Below are 21,221 nucleotides of genomic sequence, written 5' to 3'. Positions count from 1 at the left end.
ATTTTTGGTACAAGTTATTGTACCCTATTGGCTACAGGATGGGCAGCTATCACCTCACAGGTTACTTGTTGGGAAAATAAGAGAAAGTAGCATTAGGTATGTTCATCATCTTGAGTCATTAATAAAGTAATAAAGATGGAATAAGAATCTAATAAACTTTTGTTTCAGAAGTTGAAACAGAAAGGTTGGGTCCAAATTTTCTGACTTCTAAAACTTCCCATCTCCACCTCATCCCATTCTAGAATCTTTTACATAAAAGATGCATTTATATGTTTGAAGAGGATAATACCATGCCATTTCTACTTTGGAATCCTGGAACTGGCAATAATTCTCTACCATTTTTGTTAACTATGAATACCTGCCATTGTGTAATTAAATGTAATGAAAAGCAGCCACAAACCTGATTTTAAAACTGAGTTTGTTAATATAATTCCTGTTGGTATCTCAAATAACATGATTCGGTACCAGATAAAAACTTATTTGCTGTATTACCTGCAAAAAAATTCCTATATATTTCTGTTAAGATAGTTTCTTTCTGTCTTAGATTCATATATTGTAAAGGTAAAGGTTCCCCCGCACATGCGTGCTAGTCGTTTCCGACTCTAGGGGCTGGTGCTCATCTCCGTTTCAAAGCCGAAGAGCCAGCGCTTGTCCGAGGACGTCTCTGTGGTCATGTGGCCGACATGACTAGACGCCAAAGGCGCACAGAGCACTGTTACCTTCCCATCGCAGTGGTCCCTATTTTTCTACTTGCATTTTTACGTGCTTTCAAACTGCTAGGTTGGCAGAAGCTGGGACAAGTAACAGGCACACACTCTGCTACGCGGCACTTGGGATTTGACCCGCCAAACTGCCGACCTTCTGATCGACAAGCTCAGCGTCCTAACCCACTGAGCCACCGCATCCCCTATTCATATATTACTGGGCTTCAAATCAATCACCATTGCATCTCATGGATCACACAAGGATGTGCTTCATTTTAACAAAAGTAAATGAATAATATTTAGCCAGTTCTCATAACAAGACATATTGCTGTGGAGTAAGTAGATTTAAAAATCTATTTTAACTTTATTAGAATTTGAGATCCACCAACTCCCACCAGCAGCAAAAGCTTACATTTAGAATTAAGTAAATAGGGAGAGGGTTTATTTTATTATGATTTATTAATCAATTTTCTAGAGTAAATTCCACCATAGTATCAATCTGTTTTCATAGTGACACAAATGAAATATATGTTTTGTTTTAGATATTTTTTTTCATTTATGTTATTTCTGAAAACAAACAGGCAGTAAAAATATAAGTTATGCCATCTTTTCTATTGATTTTAAATAATGAAGATTGGGCTTTGCAGTATAGTAAAATTAAAGATGCCCTAGCTTCTTTAGCACCCATATACCAATCTATTTCAGCTGGAGCCAATTATGGTTGGCTAATCTACAGCTCTGAACTAAATTTTGGACCTCTGCCTAGCTTATATTGCAGAAAAAAATCTCTACATCACCGGAATAGATTGTGAAGAGGGGTGTCTGAAGAACTTGATATATCATTTAGGTTGGAGAAAACAAGACTAAAGGGAAATAAATATGAAACCACTTTTCATATTCCTGGAACAATATCACGCACCAAAAAGGCCTGTCTGTCCCAGAAAACAAAGTAGAAGTATTAAGTCACAGGAAAAATGTTTCCAGATGAATTCCCAGTGTAATTTGACAGTAGAAACAACTATCAATGGAAATTGTAAAATCTTTGCTGGATGTGTTTAATAGAGGCCAGATAGCTATTACTTAAGGATGTTTCCATTTATATATGTTGGTCTAATTGGCTTTTTCCAATTTTACGTTTCCATGCCAAAGACACTTTCTATAAAAAAACTATTCAGACCCTTAACTTTTTTTTCCGCAGGTGTAAAAAGAAATAAAGGATAGGCTTAGGACAAGCTACCTTTACGCTTGGGTTGCTTAATATTCAGCTTACTGATCTGTGAAAATTCTTCACTTGGTATAAAGCATGAAACCACTGATTAGCCATGTAAGGTAAGGTATCTTTACTTTTCTCCTCTTGGTTTTGTCCAAATATCAAGTTGTACCTCGGGGGAATCTGCCTAACAGAAAAAAAAATTCTGGTTTCAGTTATGCATGTATTTATTTTAATGTACTTTTTAAATCACTGCTTACCACCAAAAGTTATATACATTATTTTATAATTGTAAGAATAGATCTGTGGAACAAAAGAATGCTCATATTCTCCAGTATCTTAACATTGGCTGCCAGTGCCTTTGAGGAATAACAGCTGTAGGGCAAAAAGACAACTGTTCTTTTTGTGTTGTTGTTTGTTGCATAGTCAAGGTGCATTGCTGTTTCCATTTGGTTGGTCTTGTTAATCCTTTCTAATGACTTTTGCCCATGTTTATATTTATGCTTAATAGTAAGTGGGGACAAGAAATGTACACACAAATATACATACCTTTTCATTTTCATTATAGCTGTGTCAGTGGGAACAACTTTCAGTGTTGAATACATGACTAAGGAGCTGCTTCCAGAACAAAATGGAGAACTTGAGTCTACAGGCAATGACCCTTTCTGATGGGACAACAGCCTATGTTCAGCAGGATGCTGGTGGTGAGTCAGTTGAAGGCTGTGGCAACTGTAGTCAGTGAGACTGGGGCAAAACAGAAACCCTACGATCAAAGCATTACACACAAGAGAGAGTGAAAGGCAGTATAAATATTGGATAAATATTTCATTAAATAAAATTCTGCTTTAAATGTATTAAATTTTAATAGTACAGGTAGTCTGCAACCTTCAAACATAATGGAGCCTTCCTATTACAGTCCTAAGTGGTGACAGCTGTTAAGCGAGACAGCCTCTCTTAATAACCCCCACTCCTGCTCTCCCTTATGCACTAGCCAAATTAGTACACAGGTTATTAAGTGGAGCACAGGGTCCCCCAGGGCTGGGAAAGGCCATGGGAGGACTAACACAATGCCAGGACAATCTGGCCCAGGCCTTCCCACCCCCTGTGCTCCAGTTCCTACCTCTAGGGGTCCCCACAACCCTTGGGACTAGTATCTCTCCCCTGGGTCCCTGCAAGACATAGGTTTCCTTCCCCCCCCCTCCCATCAGCCATCACTCACTTACCTTTTGAAGACCTCTGGAGCTTTCTTCAGCACTGTGCAGACCACATTAGGGAAAAAGGATGAAGTGCTTTGCCCCTGGGCCATGCGGCGGGCGACCTCCTCAAAGAGACTGCAATTTTAGTGTAATTTCAAGGAATTGTGGGAGCATTGAAAATGGTAGCTGCTTCCTGGAGGAAGCCACGTAGCCCAGGGACAAGGGGCCTGCCCTTTTTCCCCAACGTGAGGCCCTGAGATCTTCAAAGGTAAGTATGAAGAAATGTATACTCTGGTATTTCTGTTATATAAAATATATGCTGCTGTGTTAAGTGTCAGCATGATTGTTCCGTTCAGTAATTGTGCTAAAATAATACTCTATAGAATAGTTCTTTTCAGTAATTTTCACAAGAAACCAATTTTGTAGGATAGACTTATAGGCTATATTTTGCTTCACATTACTTAACACTTTGATAATTGTGTTATTGATAAAAGATGGATAAGAATGATGAGAAGAAAAAGCTATACACATGTTTTAATAAATTAGATTCCTTTAAATCATCAGTATGGTACTCTTGCAATAAGCAAAGTACTTGGCTTTGGCATTGGCAGTTTAGTTAGAAATTTGCTGCAGAAGTGAAAGAACAGTATTTTGACTTTAAGCTGGAAAGTATTTTCTGTGTCAGCTATCATAAGAAATTTTCTAACATGTTTTTTAGTCTACTGAGGAAAAAATTATTTTCATTCCTGTGTTTAAACTATGATTTTAACTATTAATTGCAAATGTACCTGGCATAAGAGTACATTTTTAAATATATTTTAAGTGGTATTAGGGTCTTCTTTACCTACTTCCTTATATGAAAGAAATATATTTATTAATAAAGGTAAATGCAGAAAACAAGAATTCTACTAATGCTGCCTTTGAACTTATTATTCTGGATCCTGCGTATAAAGCTGATAATATGTTTCAGAAAAAAATAATTATAAAGTATAAGATTATGTTCATGTTCCTTAATAAGAAGTTTTAATTATATGCGGCTACAAATTTTAATCTTGCTTCCTAGAAAATTGACGTGTTTCAAAATTCATGTTTCAGAAGAGAAATTAATTGAAGGACAAATGATTGAACTTGAAGATGGCTCTACAGCTTTTTTCCAACAAGTAACTCTGCAGAAAGGTGAAGTAAAATTGCTGATAATACCTGTTGTGGTCTCTTTAAAGCAAAATGAGGAATTTGTGGTCTTCCTAAAGTTGTTATACTAGTATTGCTGGAAATTGTGATTCAGCCTCATCAGGAGTTCCGTAAGTGCCTCGTCCCTGCTTTAATGTCCAGTGTAGTGCCTACACGCACCTTTTTAAACACCTTGTGGAAGCTGGGAGGGAAGGTTGCAAATAGCAGTTATGTGACTATGGGATGCTGCAACTGTTATAAGGCTGAGAACAGTTGCCAAGTGCTCAGATTGCCCTCACAAGATTGTGGGAATATTGGGAGAGGCAGAATTTTGGGGACCAGCACTGTTGTTCAGTGCTGTTGTAACTTTGAACAATCAGTGAATGAGTGGTCGTTAAGTAACCTATATCAGGGGTAGGCAACCTTGGCTCTTTTATGACTCGTGGACTTCAACTCCCAGAAATCCTGAGCCGGCTCAGGAATTCTGGGAGTTGAAGTCCACGAGTCATAAAAGAGCCAAGGTTGCCTACCCCTGACCTATATAGTATATAGGAATTAAAAAGTAATGTGCTTGCAATTGCCAGGTTGGGGATAGGGTATTCTCGAGTGTAAAATTCACCTGAAAAAGTGACTTCTGATTACAAACGGATGTATTTTTTGAGTGCCATCTTTGCACTAAAAACAAACAGTGCCTTACACTTGCTGGTGCTTTTGTTTCTACATCTAAACTAATTTAGAGTCAGAGAAATGTTGAATAATTTTTACTTAATTCATTTAATTCATGGAATGACTCTATGTTGCACTTTTGCACAGATATTATTATTATTAAAATATTTTTAATATACCTAGGGCTGAATTGATTAAGAGGCTATTCTTCAAAAGAAGTGAACAGTGATGGGGATTCTTATTCTTGCTAAGCTTTCCTTGTTGTTCTGTTGCACGAAAAAGCTGGGCAAGTTGATTTATTTGAGATCATGTGTGTGCCTATGTATATTCTGATTCATTCTACAGAATCGATTACATTTGAAGATGGCCAGCCTGTTGCACTAGAAGATGGCACCATGGCTTTTATACATCACACTCCTAAAGGTAGCTCTCAGTCTTTGACTCCTGTTTTTAATAAATAATCCATAAAAAGCCTCTAAGCCAGGGGTCTTCAAACTTGGCCCTTTCATGACTTGTGGACTTCAACTCCCAGAATTCCTCAGCCAGCATGCCTGGCTGATGAATTCTGGGAGTTGAAGTCCACAAGTCATAAAAGGGCCAAGTTTGAAGACCCCTGCTCTAAGCAGTAGGATTATAGGTGTCATTGTGTGTTGCTTTTTTTAAAAAAAGCACACCCCTGGATAAAACATCTGTTTGTGTTGATTACTTTTACTGTAGATCTTCCGGGTAGCCTACACCAATAGTAAGATGTTTTATTGTACACTCCTAAAGGTAGCTCTCAGTCTTTGACTCCTGTTTTTAATAAATAATCCATAAAAAGCCTCTAAGCAGTAGGATTATAGGTGTCATTGTGTGTGGCTTTTTTTTAAAGCACACCCCTGGATAAAACATCTATTTTTTTATTTTTTTTAAATTCCATTTATATCCCGCCCTTCTCCGAAGACTCAGGGCAGCTTACAAGCTTAGCAGTAGCCTTCATTCTATGTATATGCCTGCTTATTAGGGCTTTCACACACACCCCAAGTGGCATTATTACAAAGTCAGCTTAATTGCCCCCAACAATCTGGGTCCTCATTTTACCTACCTCGGAAGGATGGAAGGCTGAGTCAACCTTGAGCCTGGTGGGACTCGAACCTGCACTGATTGCAGGCAGCTGGTGTTACTTAAGGAGGCATTAGCCCACTGCTCCACCAAGGCTCTATTTGTGTTGATTACTTTTACTGTAGATCTTCCGGGTAGCCTACATCAATAGTAAGATGTTTTATTGCACACTCTCCTTCTCTGAGAATTTCTTGATCATTGAAACCCACAATTTGGTGGGTAAACCATGGTTTGAATTAACCAGGAAGTTCAGAGTTGGAAGGGAAAGTGCATGACTTCTTTATTTGTTTCTGTTCTGTGCTTTGGAACATTGGGAATATGGCTACACTATGTCATTTTTTTTCCTAATCCATTCTTTACAGCCATAAATGATAAACTACTCATCTATTGAAAAAACAAATCCACCTTTGATTGTAAATCTTGCAGTTGCAAGATTTTTGATACGTAATGTTTTCTAAAGTGTAGTTAGACTTTACTATTGAAGGCCTTAACCCTTAGAGTTTTATTAGCTCTAAATGATCAAAGGATTAGATACATAGTGATTAGAGCTAGCATGTGGTGCTATAGTGTTTGTGGTTCACTTCAGAGGGTTTTGACCCCAGCACCCTGGAGGCCATCCAGCTGGAAGATGGATCCACAGCTTTCATACACCGTCCTGTTCCCACGTCAACGGGTGGCAGCATCCTGGCAGTGCAAGCAGATGTGGGGCTGGAGGAATTGGCAGTGGGGAAGAAAAATGATGCTTTTGATTTAGGTACTGACACCACTCTGGAGGATTGCACCAGCAAGGTGAGAATATTCTGCTTTTCTATGAAGATCTAAACCATAACATGATTCAGAGAATTACATTTCTTAGGTGTATGTAAGAGTGGTCCATTGCTACAAATAACGGTTGAGATCCCCTGTGAGCTGTGGGGATAAACCCTGCCATATGAAGTCAGGAGTTTGATAGTTAATTAGAACAATATATATTTGTACTGATGAGAACTTTGTGCACATATCTGTATATGTATTGACTGCTTTGTTAATTTGTACAATTGGATGCTCAGGTGGCAGTTCAGCTATGATATCATAAGTGCCATTTGAGTGGGAAAGACTTATCATATCTGCTACTGCTATAAATTCAATGTTTTGTTGTGAAATCAGAAAGAGATATGCAAAAACTTTAAATATGGGATGAAATTGCATATGTACAATAGACTAGTGAACCCCAAGCATTAAACAATTCAAGCTATTTGGATATTTTGTGAATATCACTGCCAAGCATCACACATTTTTTTCTTTAGTCATTCAGATTACATGTGTGTGTGTGTGATTGTGCTTGAAACATCTATATACTAGAGCTGTGAGAAGCAGTATATTGTTTAGATTGTTTTATATTTTAGTTAGATATTGAATATGGTTATTCATCTTCAATCTTCAAACTTTATAGTAGAGTGAAAAATATACAATACTGCTCTTTTTTAAAAAAATCTGTTTTGTATTTGCTTTATTCTGGTATTTGAGACAACAATTCAGAAACCTGCCATCTTGTATCTGGGAAGCAGCTGAACTATAGTATTAGATATAATTAGGCTAAATACCTGTTGACATTATTTTAGAGTACTGGGCAGCTTATTTATTGTATATATTGAGTTGCAATTCAACAGATACTATATCTTTACAAGGCATAGTGTCAGTGTGTAGCTGCACAGAGTTTCAGTGTGTAGGGCACACAGGTCTTGTTGTCACTTAACTTGATCTTTTTTTCTTAACCAAAGGCTATCCTTCAATTTTTTAGGTCCATTTAGCAGACTGCCTAAAGAGTGCTTCCATAATTAGGGAAAAAATGAGGATTTATTTATAAACTTTTGACTCAACATTACTGATAATATCTAAGTTAGTTCCTCTCCCCCAAATCTTTATATTTGTAAGTGGCAATGGCATCTTTTAGAGCCATGTTGCCTATTATTATTTTGCTTTTATGCTTTCTAAAAATTATTTTAATTTTTCTATTCGCTGTTTTTAAATATTGTTGGCATTATTGTGATGATTTCATTTAATTCCTCACATCTCCTTTTGAAATCATACTGGACTTATGTGGGAGGAAAATGGAATAAAAATCTAATAAAATTAAAGGAAATCTTCTTTATGAAAATGGAAATCCATTTATTTCCTGATGTTGGAACAAGTTCAAAGCAATAACAGTATAATATTATGACATACAGTTGCCTGTTAACATTACAAAATATACAGTGTATATATTGTTATTCTAATACATGGTTTCTCATACAGAGCAGTTGTATGGAATTCGATTCCAGTGTTCCTTAGCCAGAACAACTCCATAAGACAGCCTAATAAATTGATGAGAGTGGCAAACTATGAGCCACAGACTTTGCAATAGGTAGTTTAGTTCTTTAATCATTGTATGACACTTCTCAGGCTCTCTGGCTCAACCTCAGCAAAAGCTCCCTAACATGCCTAGATAAGAATCATTATCATATAGAAGACATACACTTTATCTGTACGTTATTGCTTTATTTAAACCTACATTTTTTATTTTAATCTACACCCTCACTTCCCTGTGTTGTATTCATTCATTCAGTTTCTAAAGCTGCCCAAACTGACCAAATGACTCTTTACCATCTCCATTCCAGAAGATCAGAAGACAGCCTTCATTCAAAACTGTTATGTCCTTCCCCCTTCTTATTTTTACAGAAATGTAACAAAACTCTTTTTCTTCTTGTTATATTCATGAATTTATGTTCTGTACCATTTGTTCCTCTTGTATTTTAAGTTATAGTCTTTCATCTCCTCTGGTCATCACCAGATTTTATCATAGATATTGATTAGGGATGTGCAGTTATTCAGAACTAAACCAATAAAGGTACTTTGGAGAGAACATGGGCATGTTAGCTATACCCATTAATATCTCCTTAGAAACGGATCTTAGGGCAGTCACATAGTCTCAGGAAATCACACATTTGAGTTAAAGAGCTGTAGTACCTGAACACATCCAGCCTATTGTCGTCTACTTAACAGTAACTACTTACTCATATTAGCATGCCTTTGGAACAGTCAAAGTCTTCTTGCAACATTTTTAGCAAAATAGAGAAGATGTACATTAGCTTACTAACCTTGGTCATATTATACCCATGCCACAGGCAGTTCCCTGCTAATGGAAATATTTCCATTTTTAGTATCTTTATGCAGTATGCCAGTAACACAAAGCTCAATTTGAGCCTTGGTGGAGCAGTGGGCTAATGCCTCCTTAAGTAACACCAGCTGTCTGCAATTAGTGCAGGTTCGCATCCCACCAGGCTCAAGGTTGACTCAGCCTTCCATCCTTCCGAGGTAGGTAAAATGAGGACCCAGATTGTTGGGGGCAATAAGCTGACTTTGTAAAAATGCCGCTTGGGGGGGAGGCGAAAGCCCTAATAAGCAGGCATATACATAGAATGAAGGCTATTGCTAAGCACATTGTGCTTTAGATTGTAAGCCGTCCTGAGTCTTCGGAGAAGGGTGGGATATAAATGGGATTAAAAAAAAATGACCAAAAGCATTTTAATAGTATATTACATATTTCATTCTTTATAATTCACCCCTACTATTGTAATCAGAATGGCAAACACAATACAATCTATTGTGCTCAGGGGTAAAATCACAACATAAATAAGAATCTTCATCAAGACTGAGTTGAAGAACATCCCAAACTGAAATATCCTACTCTTCAGAAAATATATGACTTCATCAAAAATCAAGACAGCCAAGAACATTTGTGTCAGCCTTATGCATTACTTACAACATATTTCTTTTATCTTAATTTTGATTATCAGCCTGCTTAGAAAATTATGTATAGTATACTGGTTAGCTGATAGTTGAGCAAGAATTCTGGGACCTATATTCCCAAAAGATCCGAAGGGTATTAATGAATATTGTATATAACAATATTATAGTGAATATTATTGAATATTGTACATAACATGCACTAATACTAAACTATAAGTGCAGTTTTCTTTTAGGGAATCTACAAAATTGCTCATTATGACTTGACATGATGTGCAGATCAAGCCACTACACTGTGTACAACAAACTATAGTTTAAAATCTTTAACAATTTACAATTGTTTATAATTTTGTGTGAATGCAGCTTTCCACTTGTAAAATAGCATATAGAAAGACCTACCTCAAGGCAAAGATGGAAGATAACTTTGTAGACACATATATTCTAGTAAGAATAAAAAAAATTAAGTATGACATGCATTTACTGAACATTTTTCTGTCTTGCCTTTCTACAAAAATGGCTTGAAATAAAAATTTAAAAACCAGGCCTACCTACTTTAGACATTGCAAGCATCATTCAGGTTTTGACTTTTTTCTTTCCCAGCAGGATTTCCAGGAGGAAGAAGTGCAGAGCACTGGAAATGGATCAAGAACTCCTGACAAAGCTTATTGTTGTAGAGTCAGTGGATGTAGCCGCATCTTCACCACATCCCACCACTTGAAGGTGATCTCTCTTGTCTCCCCACAATTCACCCTAAATACATTATGGCACTACTACAGAAACTTAGCTAACAGGAAATCATGGGCGTCACCAATTGGACATGTAAGCCTGCAGTTTATCTGATGATGTTGAGGGGAGAGACAAGAAACAAGTGGTTGAAGACAGCTATAATCTTTTGCTGAAAGCTTTGCTCTTAGTTTACTTAGTAAAATACACTTGCAATAAAGCATTCGTAGGATTACAACCTATTCACCCACTTTCTGCATTAGTTTTACTTGAAAATACTTAGCCTTTTGATGTATTTATTAAATTTATTGTGTACAATTCAAGGTAGTGTACTTAATGTCCTCTCCTATTTTTCTCACAATAACCTTGTGAGATGGGTTGGGCTGAGAGAGAACGACTGGCCCAAAGTCACCTAGCCAGCTTCAGTGTCCAAAGGAGGACTGAAACTCATGGTCTACTAGTTACTATCCAGCACCGTAACCACTGCATCAGATGGTCTGAAACTGGTTTTTTATGTATTTCAATCTTTCTAATTTTAAAAATAAATTGAGCTGTCTCTCCTTGATGTAGTGGTTAAGCCGTTAGGCTAGAAACTGGGAGATCTTGAGTTCTAGTCCCCCCCCCTTAGTTAGACACAAAGCCAACTGGGTGACTTGAGCCAGTCACTTTCTCTCAGCCCTGGGAAGGAGGCAATGGCAAAACACTTCTGAAAAACCTTGCCAGGTAAACCACAGGGACTTCAATTAGAGATGATTGAAAGGAAGACAGAAAAATACAACTTTTGAATTGGGAGTAAATAAAATTGATGTTATGTGCAAATGCTCTTTGGCTTTTGAAAAAAGTTACATTGTATGTAATCACTGTATTCTACTCTCAGTTCAGACTGTGAAATACAGCTTAGCAGGCATGGATATTAATCGATTTAGACTAGCAAATATTAAAATACACATATCTATGAATTTATTTATAGTATGAACTATTTAAACTCCCATCCATATTGAAACTTTAAAAGTAAGTATTCATTGATACAAGGAAAACAAAAAACTAAAACACCGTAACAGAATAGAACTGAAGAACTACTTCTGATAGTGTTGCAAAGAAAAATATGAGTGCCAGCCTCTTCTGTTCTCACTGGCCTAAGCCTGGACATTTTCCTTTATTTTGCTGAAGGTGCATGAGCGTGCCCATACAGGTGATCGTCCATTCCAGTGTGATTTTACAAACTGTGTGAAAAGTTTTGCTACAGGTAAGGTATTTGCTGTGAAATGAAAACTGTTGTTCCAATGGAATTACTCATGACTGAGAATGAAGATGTAGCTTTAGAAATCCACAGACTGTTGAGCTATAAATAGTAATGAAAAAAAAATATAAATTCAGTTCTGATTATCTTCAGAGCTACATAGTTACAGTTTTTATGTTTAATGAAGAGAAAGACTAGGGGTGACATGATAGCAGTGTTCCAATATCTCAGGAGTTGCCACTGTTCTCCAAAGCACCTGAAGGTAGGACAAGAAGCAATGGATGGAAGCTAATCAAGGAGAGAAGCAACCTAGAACTAAGGACAAAATTCCTGACAGAACAGTTAATCAGTGGAACAACCTGCCTCCAGATGTTTTTAAGAAGAGACCGGCAGCCATTTGTCTGAAATGGTATAGGGTTTCCTGCCGGAGCAGGGGGTTGGACTAGATGACCTCCGAGGTCCCTTCCAACTCTGTTATTTTATTATTCTATGTTGCTATGCTTTGCTCATTGCTTTGTGATTGTGCTTAGAATACAAGTTTTACCCTGACAGCATATAGTCTAAAGAGCCATATGAGAACCCACACTGGTGAGAAGCCGTACAAGTGCCAAGAAGATTTATGCACCAAAGCCTTCAAGACTTCTGGAGATCTCCAGAAACATATCCGAACACATACCGGTATGTTCTTGTGCGGGCTATTGTTTTAATTTAGGGCTAGCAGAACCTGAAGTTTTGGAAGAACAGAAGAAATGAAGCTAGAGAAAATGTGCAAATAAAGTAACTGTGTTATTATTATGTTATTTACATTGATAACTTTAATTCTTTAACTCTTACATATTTTTTAAGCATACACTTAGAATGTTCCCTGCCCTCTTGCATCTCAGTTGATTCCGAGATTTAAAGTAAATGTGTAAGAAAAAAAATACTTAACAGAACTCAGGAAGAGGCAGATAGAGAGATGGTAGTGGCATTGTGGCTTGTCTTTGATAAGTAGTTGAAGAGGGAGGATATAGGGGCAAATCTTCTGGCTACAGGCTGCATATTGATGTTCTACATCATGCATGTCAAACTGCCGGCCCGCGAGCCAGATGCATCACACTGAAACTGGGCCCACCCCATTGCCGGCAGTGGGGAAAAAGTTGTGATACGTCACGCGACGTCACAAGTTTGACCTGCCTGTTCTACATCATTCATTCATTTATTCATTCACTACAGCTTTTATGCAGTTTCACTTCCAGAGATTCTGAGTGAGTGGCTGATCCCAAACAAGGTGGTACTGAGAGTAGAGATTATAAAAAAATCTGCATGCCCACTAATCACAGTCAGTCTGTAAAATAAGACACTGGTGGGCAAATGTGATTCAACTCTACTTTCAGTCTAGGTGGTTAGAGTAACTAGTGAGGCACTGTTTGAATGATAGTTTTCTACGAATACTACTTTGACAGTCTAAGTTGTTCAGCTAATCCATGTTTATGTGCATTTTAATATTTGACTGTGCAAAATTAAACTAAAAATACAATGAGATCAAAGATACTTGCCAAACAAAAAGGTATTCATACCACTTATAGGTTAGTCCTTAACTTATAACCATTAGTTTATCAACCAAACAGAGTTACAGAGGCACTGAAAAAAGTAATTTATGACCAATTTTCACACTTATGACTGTCATAGCATCCCCACAGTTGTCAAAATTTGGGTGCTTGGCAGCTGCATGCATTTACAATGGTTACAGCGTCCTGGATGATGTGGTCGCCATTTGTGAGGACTACATCATCCAGCCATTTGTGACCTCAGCTGGATTCTGACAAGGAAAGTCAATGGGGAAAGTTGGATTCACTTAACAGCCGTAGCAAAAAAGGTTCATAAAATTGAATGTGACTCACTTAAAAAGTGCCTCGTTTAGGAGCAGAAATTCTGGTCCCAGTTGTGGTTTTAAGCCAAGGACTATCTGTAGTATGATATGCTGGAAAGAAAAAAATGAAATAATCTACCGGTATCTTGAATTTCCTATGGCTTTTAATGATTGACTAAGGATTCTTCTATCTGGTCTCACGATCCAGGTGAGCGGCCCTTTCGGTGCCCTTTCGAAGGCTGTGGCCGCTCTTTCACCACCTCCAATATACGCAAGGTCCATATACGAACACACACAGGAGAGCGACCATATATGTGCCCAGAACCCAACTGTGGAAGGGGTTTCACCAGTGCCACCAACTACAAAAATCACATGAGAATCCATACAGGTAAACTTTAAACAAAGCCTTCAACTGTCTTGATTTTTGTCTGCCTTACTTTGAACAAAATATTGTTTCGTTATATTATGAGCCGCTCAGAGTTATTTGCAGATGGGTAGGGCCAACATAAATTGCTCCAAGGGCTCATTTATAGATTCAGCGCATAAAGAATGGTGCTGATCTTGTTCATCCTGTGAGATGCCCCCCCCAAACAATAGTTTTTTTAAGTTAATAAGGTAAGGCTATTAAGAGATGGGTCTGACTCTTTTTTCCTGTTTAAAGTAGCTATAGCTATGTTGAAGCTCACAGGGTGAAAGGCTGGAAATCCAAACTTTCTCTCCTAAAGGGCTGCTGGCCCTGATTCTTACTTTGAAATAACAGCTTGACAGTTTCTGCTGCCAGTACCTTTCTTACTGAACACCTTACTCTAACCTCAGTGTGCAAGACGAGGCTCTTTCGCTTTTCTACCGATTAAAAGGTCAAAATGCAAAAGTTTAAATAATTTCAACAGTGCCATAAGATCATCTCAAGGAAATTCAAAGGGGAAAAGTTCCTGGACAGAGCATGGAGCATCGATAAAGGCTGAAATCAAACCCCCAATTCTATACCTATACAGTATAGAAGATAAAAAAAAAATAAGACTTGGCACAGCACTGAAAAGATAAGTCTGAAAGTTAGCTTTAATTCCTAGTTATGTGCTACATATTTCAGCAGGATTCCTGAAGCAAAGGTCCTTTGGTTCCTCTCTAGCTTTTTGGTGATTTCAGATATTCTTCAGAGGCTGCAAGGAATTATGGCTAGCCCCATCCTTTTCCCACTGATTTTTTTCTTTTGTTCTTTAAAAGGCAAAATGTTTTCTATATCTAGCCGAAAAAGGGGCTAGATTAATCTGACTTGTAGAGTTTGAATTATAAATCTGTAGTCTGGCATGTAGATTACATTCACAATAATCCTAAAATGCAATCTTGTGCAAGTTTACTTGGAAAGGAATCCCATTATGTAAAATTGGTATTATTCCAGCAGTAACTTCAACCTTTAGGCCATGAATCCGTGAATAAAAAGTTGATTTCGCTCTGAATCCTAATTCTGTTCCAGGGGAGAAGCCATATGTATGCATGGTACCAGGCTGTGGAAAATGCTTCACAGAATATTCTAGCCTCTACAAACACCACGTAGTTCACACACATTGCAAACCATACACTTGCAACCACTGTGGCAAAACCTATCGGCAAACTTCTACTTTGGCAATGCATAAACGTACTGTGCACGGGGAGCTGGAGGCCATGGATGACAGTGAGCAAGGTCTCTATGAACATCAGATGGAAGGTGAGTAAACACACAAGGTAGCCTTGTAATTCTCATCGCTCTCCAATTTGCTGGCATGCAGCTTTGTTTTCACTTTGCGTTCAGTTTTCTCTGCCTACAAAGCCATTTGAATGCTCTCCATCAATTTTTCTTTCTTTGCTCTCTCAGATACCACAGTGAATAACAGCCAGCTTCCACTGAAACGTCAATGTATTGTTTCTATGAAGATGGAAGATGAAGTGCAGGAAGATTCCATGCCATCAGCAGCAGCTCTTGTTTCTCAGGATGGTGTAGAACAAGTATGAAAGTCAATGGGAGGAGGTATTCTTGGGCTAGGGGTATCCAAGGCAGATCAGTGGAAACAATTGCAATAGGGGATTATTTTACCACCTTATCTGCCTACAACTCTCACATAACCTTTTCTTAATCTTAGCTTTACTAGCAAACATGTTAAGGATTTTGTGGCATCTTAAAGGAAAACAGAGGAAATGATTGGATAGCAATTTTAGTATGAATTAGAGGCTTGTTAAAATATTTTGACTTACCATGAACTAAAGCTCCAGTGGTACAAATGCTATGACTGTTGTTATCACTGTTGGAACTGGGATACATCTTATATAGAGATCTTGAAAATATTTCGCTTGGACATAGTATCAGAAAGTAATGTTTTAAATGTAGCTGCTATACCCATGTGATATTTTTCAGGTCAGAATAGTAACTTCTGGGACACCAGTGTCTGAAGATTCATTCAAAGCCTGTCTATGATCACCATTTGACAGTGCTAGCAATAACTAATGGTATTCATGATGCTGTTCAGGTAGACACATGCTATTTGGAGTTCCTATCTCAATCATGGATAGTATATCAAAAAATCCTAAATGTAAAATACTTAAGCATTAAGCAATATAACCATAAATTGTTTTAACACCTATAACCTTTTGATAATGTATTGAGAATAATACAATACCTTCATAATTAAGCCACAAGTTGACTTAGTATTGGCTGCCATCTAAAATATGGATATAGCATGAATTATCCTAGAAATTTCTATTAAGTAACAACATTTTTACATTTTCAAGCTCAAATACAGTAATATATTGCAGACTATCTATATATAAACTATATTTGATATTGCTGTTAATATGAGACAGATCAAGTCCTGACAAATGTAAAAAATAACCAAGCAGGAGGACGTATTCCATCAACTGTGTCTCCCTAGTATTTCAAGGATAAAATCTTTGTGCATGAGGGTTCCCCTCAGATCTTCCTTTCAGCACATAAAAGGATTAAATGTATAATTTGGCTTGATAAAAGTAAACAGATAGTTCATTTAACTTAAACTATTAAACTAATTGTAATTAATTATTTGATCAGTAGTACAATGATTTTGCTTCAGCTATTAATTCCTACAGAGAAATATTCTGTTATCCTTCACTTGGTGAGAAGTGAATCAACTTGATAACCCCTTTGAAGCAAACAATATAGCAACAGATCTAGGTGGCAAATTTTGGGGGCTAGCAGCATACTCCAGAAACACTTAAAACTATTGCTTGAGAGTTCAGATATTTACAGTTTTTAGTTGCAGTTCTAAAAACATAATATTTAAGCCACAATATTATTGCAAATGAGGCTTTAGTTTTAAGGAGGCATTATCTAGTTTCGAAAAGGACTGCAGTATTAGGAAGATAGCTTGGGATATTTAGAGGACGTCTCAGGAATTTCATCTGTTAAATTGGTTAGATTGTTGGAGTTTACCTCAATTCAGATTTTTAGTGAAAGACAAGTGGTATATGAGCTAATGGTGCAAAGCATCTGATGAAAAGGCAAATGGCATTTTTGGGGATGGATTATCAGGAGCAGAGATTTCAAATCCTAGGAAATTATTATATCCCCCTGCTCTACATTTGGAATTAGGCATCTAATTCTGGGCACAAGACAGTGGAATTGGAATCCAAGTTCAGTGAGGAAAGTTTAAAGCACAGGTGTCAAACTTGTCTCATGTGACGTGTCGTGAAGTGTCGCAATGTTTTTTTCATTGCCGGAGCTGGGGTGGGCGCAGCCTCTGTATGATGCAACCGGCCTGCAGGCTGGCAGTTTGATACCCCTGGTTTAAAGAAATTGAGAATCTTTAACATGCAGAAGACGAGACTTATGGGACAAGTGATAGCAGTCTCCAGATATTTATACATTGTGGTGTAGGATGTCAGGACAACTACCAATAGATTAAAGCTTCAGAGAAGTAGATTCAGGTTAATATTATGAAGAATTTTTTTTAAATTCCATTTATATCCCGCCCTTCTCCGAAGACTCAGGGTGGCTTACAAGTTTAGCAGTAGCCTTCATTCTATGTATATACCTGCTTATTAGGGCTTTCACAACCCCCCCAAGCGGCTTTATTACAAAGTCAGCTTAATTTCCCCCAACAATCTGGGTCCTCATTTTACCTACCTTGGAAGGATGGAAGGCTGAGTCAACCTTGAGCCTGGTGGGATGCGAACCTACACAAATCTAAATTTCCTGAAGATAAGACAGTAAATCATAAAGTAAGATGCTAAAGGTATAAAGTTGAGCTGTAAGACCTTGGAGGACCCCACAGAATCAGGATTCTTTAAAATCTCCATATAGTAAAATATAGTAAAACAGCATTCTGTGCGCCTTTGGTGTCTAGTCATGCCAGCCACATGACCATGGAGACGTCCTCGGACAAGCGCTGGCTCTTCGCTTTGAAACGGAGATGAGCACCGGCCCCTAGAGTCGGAAACGACTAGCACGCATGTGCGGGGGAACCTTTACCTTTTTTATAGTAAAATTCACTGGATTTACTCATAAACATGTTTGCCAACTGAGTCCACACATTATGTTAAGCCATGATATATTCAAGAAATTACAGTTGGCTGGGTATACATAACACATAGCCATCCTGATTGAGAATGATGAAATTGAGTTTCAATACACCGCAAGACATTAGAATGGGAAAACTGATTTGGATGTAGGCATGCAAAATATTATTAAAACTGAATGATATATATCTTATGTTCCTCAAATATATCTTTTTATCCCACTCTGCATTTTTTTACATTTCCACATAATTCAGCATGTTCTTTTCTTTGCTTCCTCCTTGCCTTACTTCTACTTCTGCATGTGTTCCAATAATAACCACTAATAAACAGCAGCTCTTGTCAGTTTAAACAGTTTATGTAAAGCAAAGCCAGAAACCGTTAATTTTGACATTCAATGTTTTTGTTTTAAAATAAATTTAGCACATGTTCTTTTTCATCATATTCCTTTCTACCAAAACCAAGTTGCCTTCTTTCACATCCCTACTTTATCTTAGAGCCAGTTCACACCACAGACTAACACTAGGTTGGGGTTGAAGCCTACAGCTAAATTTATCTTTTTGAAGAAAATGCCAGCTCATTTGGAAAAGGCAAATGGTTCTTATTGCATTGCAAGACTGATGAAAAAAGGAGTCACTCACCACTTTCATCCTTCATTTAAAATAGTTATTCTTTTAAAACAAAACAAACTGCAGCTACTATATTAGGCAATCATGGCTATGTGAAGGAGTTATTTGCTTCTGATGTGTTTGCCTCTTATGCATTATATACATTCTTTGAGCAGATATATTTTAGGAGAAGCCCTTTGAGCAATACTTTGTATTTATCTCCTTACCACATACAATTCTATTAAATGGAATATATTTGAATATATGGATCTGAAAGTCATTTTTGCTTCACCTGTGCATCATCTGGTCTCTTCCACCTAGCAACTCCCAAATGTAGTTTTGACTACTAAAGAATGCAAAGAGATTGTTGAAAACATTATTGGCCCATCTTTCACATTTTTCTGAGAGTAGTTCAAGAGTGTTGTACAAATTACTTTGAAAATTGGGAGAGTTTTCAAAGCAAAAGTTACGGAATCAATCAGAAATCATTTTTCTTCCTTAACCCATTCCTGCTTGTATTCTTTATCACCCCTCCAACTGCAGGTTCATGCCAATTCGAATGTTTGAAAATCATGTCTTATCAATTTCTTTTCTAGTTGGAAATGTAACAGATCCTGGAAAGTACAATCAACCTGATACCTACAGCAGTTCACCAAGAAGCTTGCAACTCTGAAAAACCACTACATTGAAGAATGGATGTTGAGACTTTATCTTGAACACTTGATAGGAGTGAAGACCTATGTAGAAATAAAAGTAATTGGATAGACAACAGATTGCACAGTAGCCTGCAGTTCAGGAGTCAGATGACCAGTAACTAAGTCCCCATGGGACCTGGAGAGAATTTTTTAAAAATTGTTAACTGCTAATCTGTAGATGTTGATAACTGACAAGAACAGATGATGAAGCAACATTTTTGCCTGACACTTTTTAAACAAATGGATCTGTGATAAGCCTGAAGAAATCTACTTGTCTGAGATAGCGTTTGTCTTATCATTTGGATCTTTTTCATTTCTGGTACATATTAATGGAATGACCATTTTTGGATTAGAAAACATTTAAAGTTGGACTTAAATTGGATTTCAGCAACAAGAACTTTTATCATGTCAGAATTTTATAACTTAAAAATGTTTTTAGCAGTGAACATCCAGAAAGGGATCACAGCTAGTCCATACCCTTGAGCAGTGTTTCTCAACTCAGCAACTTTAAGATGTGTGAACTTCAACTCAGAATTCTAAGAATTGAAGTCTACACATTTTAAAGTTGCCAAGGCTGAGAAATGCTGTCCTAGAGAAGTATAAGTATGAAAGCAATGAAGTGCCCTCTAGATAGGATTATCAGTGGAAGTTCCAAGATGTATAGCAATGGGAAAAGGCAATAGCATGGAAGCTTTCCTCCCCACCCCCCAATCTACCAGGATTACCTCTAAATCTTAGAAAGAATCTAAACAGGTAAAAATCTACACTGAACTTGGAGGTATATTAAATTAGTTCTGTGTAATGTTTTATTTTCTTTCACTTTGAAGAGATGGTATTGATACGTATTTAATAAAAAATTGAACTTGTTTTCTATTTTCAGTAATAGCTTCAGCTTTACCATTCTATTCCTTTTTTGGTCCCATATATTTAGTTCATTTGGTAAATTAAATATAGATTCTCCTATCCCCAAGAATCCTAACAACAAGATCAGGAGGGGGTTAATATAAAAAACATGTTTTCTTGTTGCTAATTAATAGCCAAGAAGCAGTAATTTTTATCAAGAATTGTGGTGGTAGAGAAAAGATATTTTTCAGTATAGATCCAATCCTAATGAAAATGGTCATTTCCCAATGGTTATAAATGTTGCTTGATTATCCACAAAAAGTAGTGAGGTTTTATGGGCCATACAGTATTCAGACTACAGATTGCCCACGTGTCCCAGATTGCCCCATATGATGGTATTCTGCCAACAAAATGCATGTTATATAATCAGAAAGAAGAAAACAGTTTGCGTCCAGTAAGGTTGATGGACACAGAAGATTGTTTCAAAAGCAGCATCTACATTTGCAACTGATGATTTTTTGCATTATTGTCTGCTGTAACTCATGAAAGAATATTGTACTCTTCTTGTTCAGTTACAAGCTTTGACATGTACAATGCTATTTGACTTTTCGGTTGGACCTCATCTACTTAGGCTTGTAACCTTGGAAATATTGCATTACACAATTGTGAAATTTTACTCAGCTGTTGCCCCTTTCTTGTGTGTTTATACTTGATCCCAGCACTTAATTCCAAAACGATGTTACAGTATGTGGTTAAGCTGCAACACTGAAATAGAAATTGGCTTAAGTAAAATGAGTGTTTCTCTTTGTGCTCTGATTCTGACAAATCAGAACTTTAATCCCTTTGAGAATGAGGTCAAAGAATAAAGAAAATTAATGAAGCTGCTGCCAAATCTCAAATGTTACTCTTCTCCTTTTTGTTCTTATC

General features: G+C 37.2%; 1 protein-coding gene across 8 annotated transcripts in view; it reads left to right on the top strand.

Moving 5' to 3' along the window:
* The window catches only part of ZNF76 (zinc finger protein 76), a 180,287-nt gene that overhangs the window by 158,644 nt on the left and 422 nt on the right, over positions 1-21,221 (top strand). For 2 of the 8 annotated variants that reach the window (XM_081325433.1, XM_081325430.1), the window contains exons 2-13: positions 1,903-2,033; positions 2,483-2,618; positions 4,206-4,286; positions 5,292-5,369; positions 6,634-6,836; positions 10,413-10,532; positions 11,706-11,781; positions 12,328-12,453; positions 13,836-14,015; positions 15,102-15,332; positions 15,480-15,610; positions 19,353-21,193. In XM_081325433.1, the coding sequence (XP_081181559.1) occupies positions 2,546-2,618; positions 4,206-4,286; positions 5,292-5,369; positions 6,634-6,836; positions 10,413-10,532; positions 11,706-11,781; positions 12,328-12,453; positions 13,836-14,015; positions 15,102-15,332; positions 15,480-15,610; positions 19,353-19,364 (1,311 nt within the window). In that variant the 5' untranslated portion in view covers positions 1,903-2,033; positions 2,483-2,545 and the 3' untranslated portion in view covers positions 19,365-21,193. Of the gene's footprint in view, positions 1-70; positions 97-826; positions 1,040-1,902; positions 2,034-2,482; positions 2,619-4,205; positions 4,287-5,291; positions 5,370-6,633; positions 6,837-10,412; positions 10,533-11,705; positions 11,782-12,327; positions 12,454-13,835; positions 14,016-15,101; positions 15,333-15,479; positions 15,633-19,352; positions 21,194-21,221 lie in introns of those variants that run through there. The other 6 variants (XM_081325432.1, XM_081325431.1, XR_014026149.1 and 3 more) reach the window with 6 other exon arrangements.

Source organism: Vipera berus (assembly GCF_964194415.1).
Source record: "Vipera berus genome assembly, chromosome: 3".
Classification (NCBI taxonomy): domain Eukaryota; kingdom Metazoa; phylum Chordata; class Lepidosauria; order Squamata; family Viperidae; genus Vipera; species Vipera berus.
The sequence above is the reverse complement of the archived record's forward strand: the minus strand, read 5'-3'. Positions and strand labels throughout refer to the sequence as shown.